At 42.7% G+C, this 12,902-nt stretch overlaps 2 protein-coding genes across 2 annotated transcripts in view; both read right to left on the bottom strand.

Annotated features, from left to right (window-relative positions):
• The window catches only part of dok4 (docking protein 4), a 62,838-nt gene that overhangs the window by 18,497 nt on the left and 31,439 nt on the right, over nt 1–12,902 (bottom strand). The window lies entirely within an intron of this gene.
• On the bottom strand, nt 641–2,681 carry LOC115376745 (tripartite motif-containing protein 16-like). Its single transcript, XM_030076515.1, has 2 exons — nt 927–2,681; nt 641–798 (listed from the first exon to the last, which is right to left on the bottom strand). The coding sequence occupies exon 1, from the start codon at nt 2,643–2,645 to the stop codon at nt 978–980; it is 1,668 nt and encodes a 555-aa protein (XP_029932375.1). The 5' UTR covers nt 2,646–2,681; the 3' UTR covers nt 641–798; nt 927–977.

Below are 12,902 nucleotides of genomic sequence, written 5' to 3'. Positions count from 1 at the left end.
CAGAAGAAAAATGGGAATGGCGTCCACAATCACAGGTGAAGAAAACGCGGTTAGACACAGTAAAATGTCATAAATGACTTTTGAATGCAGGTATTTCTCCCTCCTGTCACTTTTCTTTTCTACTGTTCATGGAGGGCATGACAGCACTTCTTTGTGTTTTAGCAGCTAAACCAGTCAAGACATACTGTCCTGTTATTGTCAGATTCTCTTCAACTGGGTTGATAGACTTTCTGGAACGAGAACAGAAGAAACACTGTTGATTCTTGGAAATATTTTTTATTCATTTTCATAAACATTCACTTGGCTGACACACCTAATCAGTAAAATCTCATAACAGACGTTTCTATCTCAGCAGTCACGTGATTCTCACACTCGACCTGTTAAACCAGCATGTCAACACTGTGGAGGAACACATGAATCATTTCCCACTGACAAGAAGAAGAATCATCATTTCATTTGCAGTGCATTAAAAAAAATCATAGTTACAAAGTCCTGGAAACCAAATCAACAAACAGCTGTTGAGCTACAAAGAAGGACGAGTGCAAACACACTTCTGACTCCATTAAGCAGCAAAACAGGAAGAGCAAAAACATGTTACAGTAAATATTGAGTGAAGTTAAGAATCATAAAGAGCCTCTTCAACAGTTTAATCAGTGATATTTTTTTTTACATTTCCCTGTGAAGTGCAGTTCATTTGGCTTCTCTCTACTGTCGACTGATGGAGTTCAACCCTTATCCACCACGGCTGAACAGACCAAGAACACAATGTGCCACAGGTGACGTCTGGGAAGTGCAGGACTGACAAACCAAAGAAATGCAAAAAATGCAACAAAATATTTTGGAGAACAATCATTTTAAAATGAAGACATGTATGTGCAGTACTTGATTTAAAAAAAAAAAAAAAAAGAACAGAAACAAGCGCTTACCAACACAGATGTTATAGAAATAGACGACAGAAGTGCTTTAATCACTCCTGTCTACTTGAGCTCACAAAACTCTGCAGTGGTTCCACCTCCAAGCGTAAGTCCAGCATGGAGAGGCTGAGTGAACGTGGTCTGGACTCTGTGGAGGAGAGTCATGGTTTCAGAGACGCTGTAGAAGGACAGAATACCTGCTCTGTGATCCAGGTACACTCCCACTCTGGAGGACACAGGGAGCCGGATTTTAGTTTCAGTATTGCTGTGTCTGAAGTGGCGGTTCATGTTGGAACAAATCAATGCCCAAGATTTGTCATTGTATCCAAATACACATTCATCCCTGTTCCCTCTTCTGCTGATATCCTGATATGAGACTGCTATATAAACTATCCCTTTCCACTCCACCTCCCAGTAACAACGTCCAGTCAGACTCTCTCTGCTCAGGACCTGAGACCATCCAGTAAATCTGTCTGGGTGACTGGGATATGACTGTTCTTCTGCCATTCGTGTTGCTTTTCTGTTCTCCTCAGATAATGACAGCTGTGTGTTTGCTGTGTTTGGATCCAGTGTGATGTGACATGAATATTGTAAGAGCTCAGCTCTGGTCTTGGGCTCTGGTTGTGGCAGGAGAACATCCACTCCAGTCACTGTCAGTGAGATCTTGGACCATTCCTCACTAAGAAGCTCCTGTAGTTTGTCTCTCAGCTCGGACACAGCTGCAGTCACATCCTCAAAGTAGCTCAGAGGACGGATGTTGATGCTGGGTGAGTGTGTAGATTCACTGAGACATGAGAGCGAGGGGTAATTCTGTAGAAAATGGATGTGATCCTGTGTGTGTGAGAGCTGCTCCAGCTCAGCGTCTTTCCTCCTCAGCTCAGCGATCTCCTGCTTCAGCTTCACCTGAACTTCTTCAGCCCGACTCACTTCCTCTTCCTGCTGGGATCTGATCTGCTGCTTCACATCAGACCTTCTTTTCTCAACCAAACGGATCAGCTGAGTGAAGATCTCCTCACTGTCCTCCACTGCTTTATCAGCAGAGCGACTGATGGCCTCCACCTCCTGCTGAAGCACCTTCACGTCTTTCTCTGTGTCCTGGATTCTCTGCTGGATTTTTTGCCGACTCAGCCCGAGCTCTTTCTGCCTCTCGGTCCTTTCTGCTGCAGCTGAGACTGTGTCATGGCCTTTATGTTCATCCATGGAGCAGAGATAACAGATACACTGCTGATCAGTGCGGCAGAAAATTTTCATCACCTCATCGTGACGAGAGCAGATGTTCTCCTGAAGCTTCACGGTGGCTTCCACCAGCTTGTGTTTCTTTAGTGGAGCTGCATCGTAGTGAGGCTGGAGGTGCTGCTCACAGTAAGAGGCCGGATATGTCAGACAGGACTTGAGGGCTTTCAGTTTCCTCCCAGAGCAGAAATCACAGGCCACATCTCCAGGTCCAGCGTAGCAGAGATCAGGAGGAGCAGCTTGGAGTCCCATCTTCTTCATTTCCTCCAGTAACTCTGCTAACATGGTGCTTTTCTGCAGGACAGGCCTCGGTGTGAAGGTTTGTCTGCACTGCGGGCAGCTGTAGATTTCCTTGTGCTCCTCTCCATCCCAGCAGTCTTTAATACAGCTCATGCAGTAGCTGTGTCCACAGGGAATAGTCACCGGATCCCTCAGCAGATCCAGACAGATGGAACAGCAAAACTTTGCCGAGTCCGGCTGAATTCCTCGCTGAGCCATTTCCCCTCTCAGTCACAGTGAAACGTCTGCTAGTTTCACTTTCTATCAACAGATAAGAGTTGTGCTCCGATCCAAAGCAAACAGCAGCTTTTCCTCACAGTCACTCGCTGATCTGCTGTAAACGGGCTTGTGGGCTCTTGTCCTTCACACTGTGTTGTTTCCACTCGTCTTTAAACTGTCCGATCTGAGAAGCAGGAAATATCTGGGCAGAGTAAAACTCGTAATGTTTGAGATCAGACAGAAGCGGGAGGGGTTCAGCTGCTGAGTCACTCCAGGAAGAGGAGCACTCTTAAAGAGGCAGTGTGTGTTTAGCTCTTATTTACAACATGAAGTGAAGTTTATGACAAAAATAATTAAACTGTTACGTCTCATTTTCATCTTCAACCAATAGCTAATATGATCTCCAGTTATATTATGACCCTCCTGTCAGTGACAACTCAGTCAACACAACAGATCCAACAGATAGAAAATCTTTTGTAAGAAAGGTGGTTAAAATAAGTCTAGAGTGACATAAAGAGACTTATGGAAGTGAAACAAAACTCCATTCATGCTGCAACACTCCTTTAACCCCTTCAGCTCCAACGTCCTCCTAAAACTGCCTCATAAAAAGCTTCAAAGTTAGAAAAAATGTTTGTTTTCCCAAAGTCCCACTATGTCACATGTATACCCAGTCTTGGGCAAGCTACTTGGAAAATGTAGTGAGCTGAGCTGTACACTCAGTGCCGGCTTTACCTGTGTTGGCGCTCTAGACAAAATTACTCCCTTGCGCCCTTCCATGCCCATCGCCGGCAATATAGGCCGACGATGTCGCGCCAGTCAACAATCCCGCTGCTGGTGCCCCTCTGGCCGCTAGCGGCGCCCCTCCAGCAGATGGCGCCCTAGGCAATTGCCTATACCGCCTATGCCAAAAGCCGGCCCTGCCAATACAGTTCTGTATGACAGGGACCAGGGCGAGGGATCTCAACATGTCGAAAAAGAAACTGGACAACGCTGTAAATAGTTCAAGTTCATGGAGTTTTTTCCCGTTCTTTTTTATGTTGGAGACAGCCAGCAGTTTAACAGGTGAGCTGAAATGATTTTCAATTGCCTTTGCCTGGGAAATTGCCTTTAATGTTTATGATGTTATTTTATAGATATTATAGTGCATTTTGCAATTATAGCAATGCTGTTGGACTTTAAAAGCAACATATATGGATTTTTATGGGCATATTTTGAGTTCTGGTACTGGGCTGATTTTTGGGCCCTTTTTATACCCGGTTGGGCGGGTATTGGCTGGTTTTGAGTTGCTGTTTGGCTGCTTTTGTCTCACAGATCTGGCAACCCTGGGCGGGACTGCAGCGTCTCTTTTCCTTAGGTTTTCTACTGACGGAGTCCGCAATTTAAAAGTCTGTTTTCTAATCACTGGTTTGATGTTTTTATTAGTGCCATTCTAAGGTGAGGTACACGGTAAGACGTAATGTGACAGTTTGGTTGAATTTCTAAAGGATTACTGTGATTATATGGACATGAGGGTTTGTGTCTTACACATCAAATCAACAGCCACTCCTGAAAGTTGATGCTGAATCAGGAAATAAAGCAGAACTGTGGTTTACTGTAGGGCTGCTGTCCTCTGGTCGGTCGGTCGATTAGCGGTACGGATGGGATTCGAGAACCGGTTCTTGTTAAGAACTCACTTTCAGCTAGCACAGCCGAAGCTAACGTGGCTGAAGCTAACGTGGCTGAAGCTAACGTGGCTGAAGCTAACGTGGCTGAAGCTAACGCGGCCGAAGCTAGCGCGGCCGAAGCTAAAGGGGTGCTCACACTGAAAGCGACAGAGGCGACTTGAGCGACGAGCTGCCATTCATTTTCAATGTACGCTGGCGACGAGGGGCGACGAGGGGCGACGAGGGGCGATTCGGGCGACAGTGGCGACGAGCAACGGGCGACGAGCGAATTGGGCGACGAGCGACGTGAGCGAAAAAAGTTGAGAAAATCTCAACTTTATGCAAATGAGGAGCGACGCGACCAAGGCGACGGCCAATAGCGAGCCGATCTGGATTCCCACGGCGGCAACAGTTGACCGGAGTATGAGAGAGGAGGAGGACGGATGATGGAGGAGAAACTGATAACTGTGTTCTCCGGTTTTCCAGAGCTCTATGATCCAAGCTTGCTTATATACAGGGACAAAAACAAATATACAGGGACAAAAACAAAAAAAACCTCCACACCTCCGATTTCTCACGCTGAAGTGCTCAATAAGAGCCTTTTGTTCTTGACTAAAAACGATTCTGTTTATCTGCGATCTATCGGCTGGGCCACTTTTACAAGAGGCCAATCAGAAGAATCTTTTCGATCCCACCGGCATATTATCCAATGAAATGAATGAGTTAGAAGCTACTCACATTACCAAGTTTGTACGCCCAGGCGTTCATGCACGAGCACATGCACGGTCACGCACGCAGCGCGAACGTGGATACGGTGTAAATCATGCTACTTTCCTCCTTCCTCCGCAAAATCGTTTAATGCGCGCAGTGCGATTACCGGCAAATCGCCGCGTTGCGCAATCAATAATGAACCATGTTGTCTGTGTTGCTGTCCGTTGTGCTGCTGCAACCGTGTATAAACAAAAGTCGGTTTATAATGAAAGTACAGCAGTCTGTGTGCGCGGCGCACCTGTCAGATCCGGTAGACCTGGTGCCGCGGCACCGCACAGTGCGCGGCCACCCGGTCCGGTCTGGTCTTCCGGATCTGACAGGTGCTGCTCCGGCTGTCAGCTGGACCTTTCTGAAGGAGGAAGTTACCTCCGAAACTTGAGGTAAATAAACATCCCATGTCTGATTAAAAGGCAGCCTACAAAAACGTCTTTTAAAAGGAAAAAGTCATGTATACAGCACCTACATATAGTCTATACTCCCGCTGACACACCTGCCCCGCCCCCTCCGTCGCTTCTATCGCTTCCATCGCGCCTGCGGAAAACTGCAAAGAAAACTGCAGGCGACGCGAAGGAAGCGAACTGAGCGACCACAGGCGATTTTGTCGCTTTCAGTGTGAGCGCCCCTTAACGCGGCCGAAGCTAACATTGTCTCGTATGTTAAACTGTTGTTTTTCTACATTCGAGTTCCTGACTCGGTTGTTTTTGTCGCTGCTGGGCTGGTTTTGTTTTTGGCAGCTCAGCTCATAAACCCTTTTAAAAAGGAAATAGCAGTCTCTAGTAACATGTTAAAGTGTTATTGGATTTTAATTCCTACATTAGAATTTCAGGGTTTTTTTAAATGTCAGTTTTGTTTTTGGGTCAAGGGGAGAAGAGATTTTCTTTTACTTATGCTTAAGGTTTGTTTAAGGTTATTTTAAATGTATTTCTTTATACATACTGTATACGCTGTAGGGTTGGGTATCGGTACTCACTACCTTAAGCTATCAACCAAAATAACCCAGTAGCAGCATCAGAACGTCTCCAGTCAGATGCTGCTTGCATCTGATCCTTCTGTACCCAGACTGAGAAAAAATGAATATTTGTTTTGTACAGTTTTGTAGAGTTATTTAATAAATATTTCAATAATTTGAACACTCAATTGTAGCTGTGTAAAAGTCATTTGGATGGACAGGAGTGGTGGCATTTTAACAACACAATGATATAAAAGAAAGTTAATACAAATAAACCCATTTGTACTTTTTTTTCTTCCCCTTGCCCAGTGAGATTCGGTAAGAGAATCGTTAAAGAATCAAATCGATAAGCGGATTCGATCATGGAATCGGAATCACTAAAGTCTTATCAAATCCCATCCCTCATTAGCGGGTTGACCTGTTTTTGTCCAACTCAGATTCTCATTGGTCGGACAGTCGCGTGTCATGTTTGCAGGGCGGGAGGGACAGATGCAGGCCTGATGCATTTTTTCCATGTGACATGAGCGCATTTTAGATGATGCGATTGTTTTCAAAACATGTGACTGATAAAATGCATCACGACACGCTGAAATACATGTAGGAGAGGTGAAATGCATGATGGGATTTATTTTTCGGTTTGTGTTCGCCTGTCTTGGCCTGTTTCCTCAGAAAGCGAGCGACACGGAAGCCGAGTGCAGCTGAGACTTTGCCGAGGAGGAAAACGGGAAACTTTGACCCACACAGAGAGAGAGAAACACTGACCACCATGTCAGGATAAAATAAACAGATTAAAAATGCTTCTGTGTTTATTTATAATCCATTTAGGCACTGAACTCCAGATTAACTGATTCGAGCGCAGTGCACGCTGCAATGTAGGGGACATCCGGTACGGTTGTAGCAGGGGGGCGGTTGTAGCACGGGGCCTTATTCGTGTTAGACACAACACAGAAAGTTGTAATTTGGTGAGCAGATTCCACTTCCTTTCATGGCTGCCGCGGCAAAAAATCTTTGGCATCCGATCTATTGTTTCCGAGTTTGAGGGGAAAACGTTCTTTTCACAGCGGTAAATAAAATACTGAAACCGGAAGTGTTTTTCGATTTTGTCACGGAGCTTGTGTATTTAATACAACAAACCTATACGGTCTGTTAGACCTATCGGTAGACTAAACATTAGCGGTCGTTTCATGTGGCATGTTAGCTTACCTTTTCTGCTATGTCCTTTTAAATGTAGGGAGAGCAAGCAGAGCCTCACCTATGCATGTAATTTATTTATTTCAGACACATAGTCCATATGACGATTAAAAATAATAAAATAATAGACAAAAATGAGAGAAAATACATTATATAGTGCTTTACCATTAATATATATATGTATACATACACACATACATACATAATAATAATGACAGCACACGTGATTGTAAGTGGAACGCGCATACAGGCCTAAATAATCAGGCTAAACGGTAAGTATTTAACATGGCAAACCTTAAAAATGCAAATTATTACATGTTAATCTTAACAAGAAATTTGTATTGTGAATCATTTGTACGGGTAAGTCTAAGGGAGGCAAAACACTGGTCATGTCGGCAAAGTAGACAGACAAAAGGTCTAACTATATGAATTTGCAACATATAACATAAATTATATTTCACTATTACTTGGAAAGGTTAACTGATGAAGGAATGAGATGGAAAAGCAAGAAAAAAATGTGTTCCCCGGCCTCTTCGGTCCACTTTTGAGGACTGCTACATTCGCCCCGCACTGTCGGGGCGAATGTAGCATTGCGCTGCTTCCGCCTTCGGCCTGATCACACCCGCTGTATTGATCCGCGGGACAAAACTGTAATTTGGATTGGTGGAGTACTTGTGTACCTTGCTTACATTAAAATATTGAAACTGTAGCTGGCGCTGTCTTTTTGTAATAAGGAAAAAACGAAAAAGTGCTACAACCGTACCGGATCTCCCCTACCCACACCCTGTTTTTGTTTGTCTTTTGTTCCATCGATCAATCAGTTGGTTGAATGGTGGGTGAAATGTCAGTCAACCAAGATCATCTTTGGTTGACTACAGCCCCAATGCATTGTGGGTAAATGTTCCATGACCTCACCAAGTTCACTTTAGTTTTTCAGACGGACGGAGCGGCACCGCTGACGGCGGCGGGGAGTGACCCGGGCGAGTGGCGAGGGTTCAGGTTGGGATGAAACACAGCGTCTCTCTCTCTCTCTCTCTAACCCGCTCTGTGCAACATGAAGCCCACAGGCGAGCGAAACAAGCCCATCCCTGCTTCTCTGGGAGCTGCTGAAAGGCATTCTGGGAACTGCAGGAAATCTCTAACCTAAGTCAAAGTGGACGACACAGACTGAGGGAAAGGAAATTAAAACATTTCACCTCAAAGTAAAGCGTCGTGCTTTACTGGCTGATGATGTAAAACAATGCAAGAGTGTCTGAGGGGGGATTTTTTTTTTTTTTTTTTTTTTTTTTTTTTCACAAATTCTGGTCAAGTGAAACCTGAAGATATCAATTTGAGAGCAGCTGTGACTGTACAGGTGAAGACAGAGGGAGGGTTCACTGATCAGCCTCTGTCGCTCACTGTGTTTGAATCTCCTGTTTGAAATGAAATGTCGACGCAGAGACGTTTTGGTATTCTAGACTTATTCAACAGAGCCTGAGCGTCTCACCCTCTTAGCAGCTCTCTCTCTGGAGACTGAACTGAGCTCCTGTAAACAACAGAGAGAGAGAGAGAGAGAGAGAGAGAGAGAGAGAGAGAGAGAGAGAGAGAGAGAGAGAGAGAGGGGAGGAAGGGTGTATGGGCTTTGCATAAAAATCCATGTGCATTTTCTGTTCTGGGACAAAAAAAAAAGCCTATCAGGCTCTGACACCCGGAGCAGAAGTGCAAACATTCAAAAATCCACAGCAGGATGCTTTTTTTTTTTTTTTTTTTTTTTTTTTTTTTGGCTATGTGGCATTATTTGATATCTGTAAATAAAATGAAATATCCTAGATTCAGTTTTGTCAGAGTGAGGAACCCTCTGAAACAACATTCAGACCATAACGAGACGCTAAAATCCAATAATGATAATTTCAAATTCATTTATTTGTCATGATCATTGAAATGAAGCAGGCAGAAGTGGTGCGGGCCTTTTGGTTCGCGGCAAATCAGAGTGTTTCTGGGCGGCTCCCGTTGCCATGGCAACAGCTGTCTATGTTCAACTGATGCTGAGAGTTTGTTTACGTCAGGAAAACTGATGCACGGCTCACGGAAACACGTTCTGCTTTCACAAGAAAATGAATAAAAGAGCTGTGAGAATTACGTTAAGTTTTTTATTTGGATTCAAAATAAAAAACAAATCTTTTAAAAAATGTTGGTTTTGGGGGGAGCTGAGTCTTACCTGGCAGGTCGCTAGTGGCTAACGACAACGCAGCTAATTTGGATTAACTTAATTTACATCTATCAGAATCAGAATCAGAATCAGAATACTTGATTGATCCCCAGGGGGAAATTACTTTTTGTTACAATAACAACTCCCACTCCAAGTGTAAAGTAAAAAGAGCAAATAGTCAAGAAAAATAAAGAAAGGAATATAAATTAAATATAAATATAAATATATATAGAATAAAAAGAAAAGAAAAAATATATGTACAAGTGCAAACATGGACAGGAGTTATTGCACTATAGGTTATTGCACATAAGTATGGTATTGAATATGGATTATTGCACAGGTTATTGCACATAAGTATTGAATATGGATTACTGCACAGAGGGAATTTGCACAAGAGTTAGTTTATGGTTTAGCTAATATTAACGTTAGCCTGCGACAGGCTATGAATTAGCCTCCAATCATTTTCAAATAACCTCATCAGCAGCAGATGACTTTAATTGGTTGTTTCTGCGACGCCGTGACGGAGAGATCCACCCAGCAGCGGTTGGGTGGATCTCCCTGTTTGGGTGTGTTGGCTTTTTCATGATTTAGCCACTACAATAAAGGCTTTTTTAATATTTCCTCCCTCTCTGTTATGTTTTCTTACAGTCGGAGTGTCTACATCACCAGAGAGCTCCCGGCATCTGTCTGATCTCCGTTTGATCGTGTCGAGCAAACACTCGTCCGCTTTCTGTTTGCCAGTCATAATGACGGTTTGACTTTTGGGGTTTTGCTTGTCAGATAAAGTCCAATCCTGCTTTTGGGTTCAAACAACCGATCGCAAATATTCAATATCTTTAAATCTGAACATATTTATGAGGGATAAAAAAAAAAAAAATTGCAAGGGCTCATAGTTTCCACACTGCAAAAAGATTATTTGTCTTATTTCAAGTCAAAAATGTCTTATTTCTAGTCAAAATATCTCATTACACTTAAAATAAGACATGATCACCTCAGAAGTAACTTGTTTTTAGACAATTGTCTCTTGTTTCAAGTGAAAATTTGCTTGTTTCATTGGCAAAATTTGTTTCTTGTTTCTAGCTAATTTTCACTTATTTCAAGTGAATTTTCACTTTTTCCACTGGCAAATTTTGCCAATGAAACAAGCAAATTTTCACTTGTTTCAAGTGAAAATTGTCTAAAAACAAGTTACTTCTGAGGTGATCATGTCTTATTTTAAGTGTAATGAGATATTTTGACTAGAAATAAGACATTTTTGACTTGAAATAAGACAAATAATCTTGGTAAGATTTTGCGTTTTTGCAGTGCAGGACTTTTGAAATGTCTTGTCAGGGTGGAGAAACGTCTGCAGCCGCATTCAGACCGTCCCGGGACGTCAAACCCTCCACAATAAGAGCAACAACAATCAAACACATTCATACACACTGGAATTGGACTAAAATGTCACGTCACAATCAGCTCAGGTGAATTCAGGCTTCCCACAGACAGACAGTGTGTTGATTAAACCATATAAACCAGTATAAATGTGTGCAAAACAAACGGCATCATATCAGTGAGCATGAACTGGTCGATACTGGATTTTTAATAAAATGCCAATATCGTCATGATCAGCCTAACTGGGCTGTTTCCATCAGGAGTGTGTGTGTCTTAGAGAACTGCTGCTGGAGTGAAGTCCTTAAAGAAGTGGAGTGACTCGGCGCAGAGGGAGCCGCTGCATCGACTTGAACCTCCAACCCCATAAAGAAATGAGTAATAAAAAAAAAAAAAAAAAAAAAAATAGAAAAGCGTCTCAATCTCTGGAACATTCACTATCCAATCTAGGGGAGCCTGAACCGTCCTGAGACAGAGAGGGACAGGAGGAGGTGTGTGTGTGTGTGTGTGTGTGTGTGTGTGTGTGTGTGTGTGTGTGTGAGAGAGAGAGAGAGAGAGAGAGAGGTTGAAAAGGACAAGGATGAAATGGAACGAAGAGAGAAAAATAATTTAGCAGAGAAAGAGTCCTGTCACACAGCGGCTCGCCGAGTGTCCTCAGAGTACGTCACCGGGCCTGTGAGGTGAGACGAGCTCGCTTTCCCCTCTCACACACACACACACACACACACACACACACACTTTCAATTTCGTACCCACTCTGCCTCTCAAACAGCCGCTGGATTCAATAGAGAACGGGATGAAAATCTCATCAGTGTTTGGGAGCGTCGCTGCTCGCTCTCTGTGGCGCAAAATGACTTTCTGACTTTCTTCTTTCAGCGGCTCAGGGAGAGGATGATGGGTAAATATGAGGAAGACAAGTCAGACGATGAAGATTATTTAAAATCCCCCTCGGCTCAGAGGTGTGTGTTTGCTGTGTTTGTGTCTCTGAAGTGTGTGAGCTCGACTCTGCTGACTGGATCTGCCCTCGGCTTGTCAGCACAGAGGTGTTCTCACACTCCTCTGCTGACGGTGTGTGTGTGTGTGTGTGTGTGTGAGTGAGATTCAGACAGCCAATCAGAAGTCAGCTGACGGGGCACTGATTTGCATATCAGCAGCAGCAGCAGCTCCGCCTGGACTGCTGATTGAGTTTTATTTTGAAAAAAAAAAAAAAAAAACAGACCAACTTGTGATGGTTGCTTCACATGAATGAGAGCAGAAATTTTCATGGTTATATTTTCAAATATGACACAACATCCAGGCCTGTAGCAGCACGGGACGTCCTGGTTGTGTGAACAGAGCTCAGGGGCCGGATTAACTAAAAAGTTCTTACTAATAATCTTAAGACGTTTCGTAAGAGGAAAAAATGAGAGGTTCATAAGAACGTTCTCAAGTGCTATTCCCCATTATTTTCTGAAGAACTGCACATTATCTTAAGAACTTTGCAACTATCTATCCAGGAAGGGCCAGAGGACAACAAAACAATATCCATTATAGTCTCAACTTTGATTTGATGTTATAAAAGTGTTTTCTCAAAAATTGAGATACATACTTTGTATTGGACAGCGATGATATTACTAACCTATTAGTTAATGGAATCTAAATATAATTGACACATGAATGGTGACTGGTGGCTAAACAAAATGTCCTCATATAGACTCAGAAACAATATATGTGCCTACATGTGTCTAAATACTGGCTTAGATATTAGGCTGAATTACAGTTTAGATAACGATTATCACTATGTTAACATATACAATGTAAAATTATTAAGGTATTACTACATTAATCTATGTTATATAATCAAATTTGGCTCTAAATGAATCAAAGATGTTTGAAAAGTAGCTTACCTTCACACAGCATGTGGTTACTTAAGACGACCTTCACCTGTCTTAAAGTTACGATACTATTCAAGAAAAATAGTAAGATAAATTATTTCAAGAATCCCATTTATTCTTAAGAAAAATCTTAAGAATAAAGTTGAGAACATTCTTAAGATCTTTTGTTTGGATTCCTAAGATATTTTGTTTGTGAATTCAAAAATATCTTCTTAAAAAATATATTCTTAAACCTAAATATAAGAAAAAAGTGGAACTTAAGAGGAAATT

The sequence above is a fragment of the Myripristis murdjan genome, chromosome 3 (assembly GCF_902150065.1).
Source record: "Myripristis murdjan chromosome 3, fMyrMur1.1, whole genome shotgun sequence".
NCBI classification, from domain to species: domain Eukaryota; kingdom Metazoa; phylum Chordata; class Actinopteri; order Holocentriformes; family Holocentridae; genus Myripristis; species Myripristis murdjan.
The sequence above is the reverse complement of the archived record's forward strand: the minus strand, read 5'-3'. Positions and strand labels throughout refer to the sequence as shown.

Bases quoted from the DNA above. Each gene is read 5' to 3' on its own strand.
- LOC115376745 (XM_030076515.1), bottom strand. From the start codon at position 2,645: ATGGCTCAGCGAGGAATTCAGCCGGACTCGGCAAAGTTTTGCTGTTCC.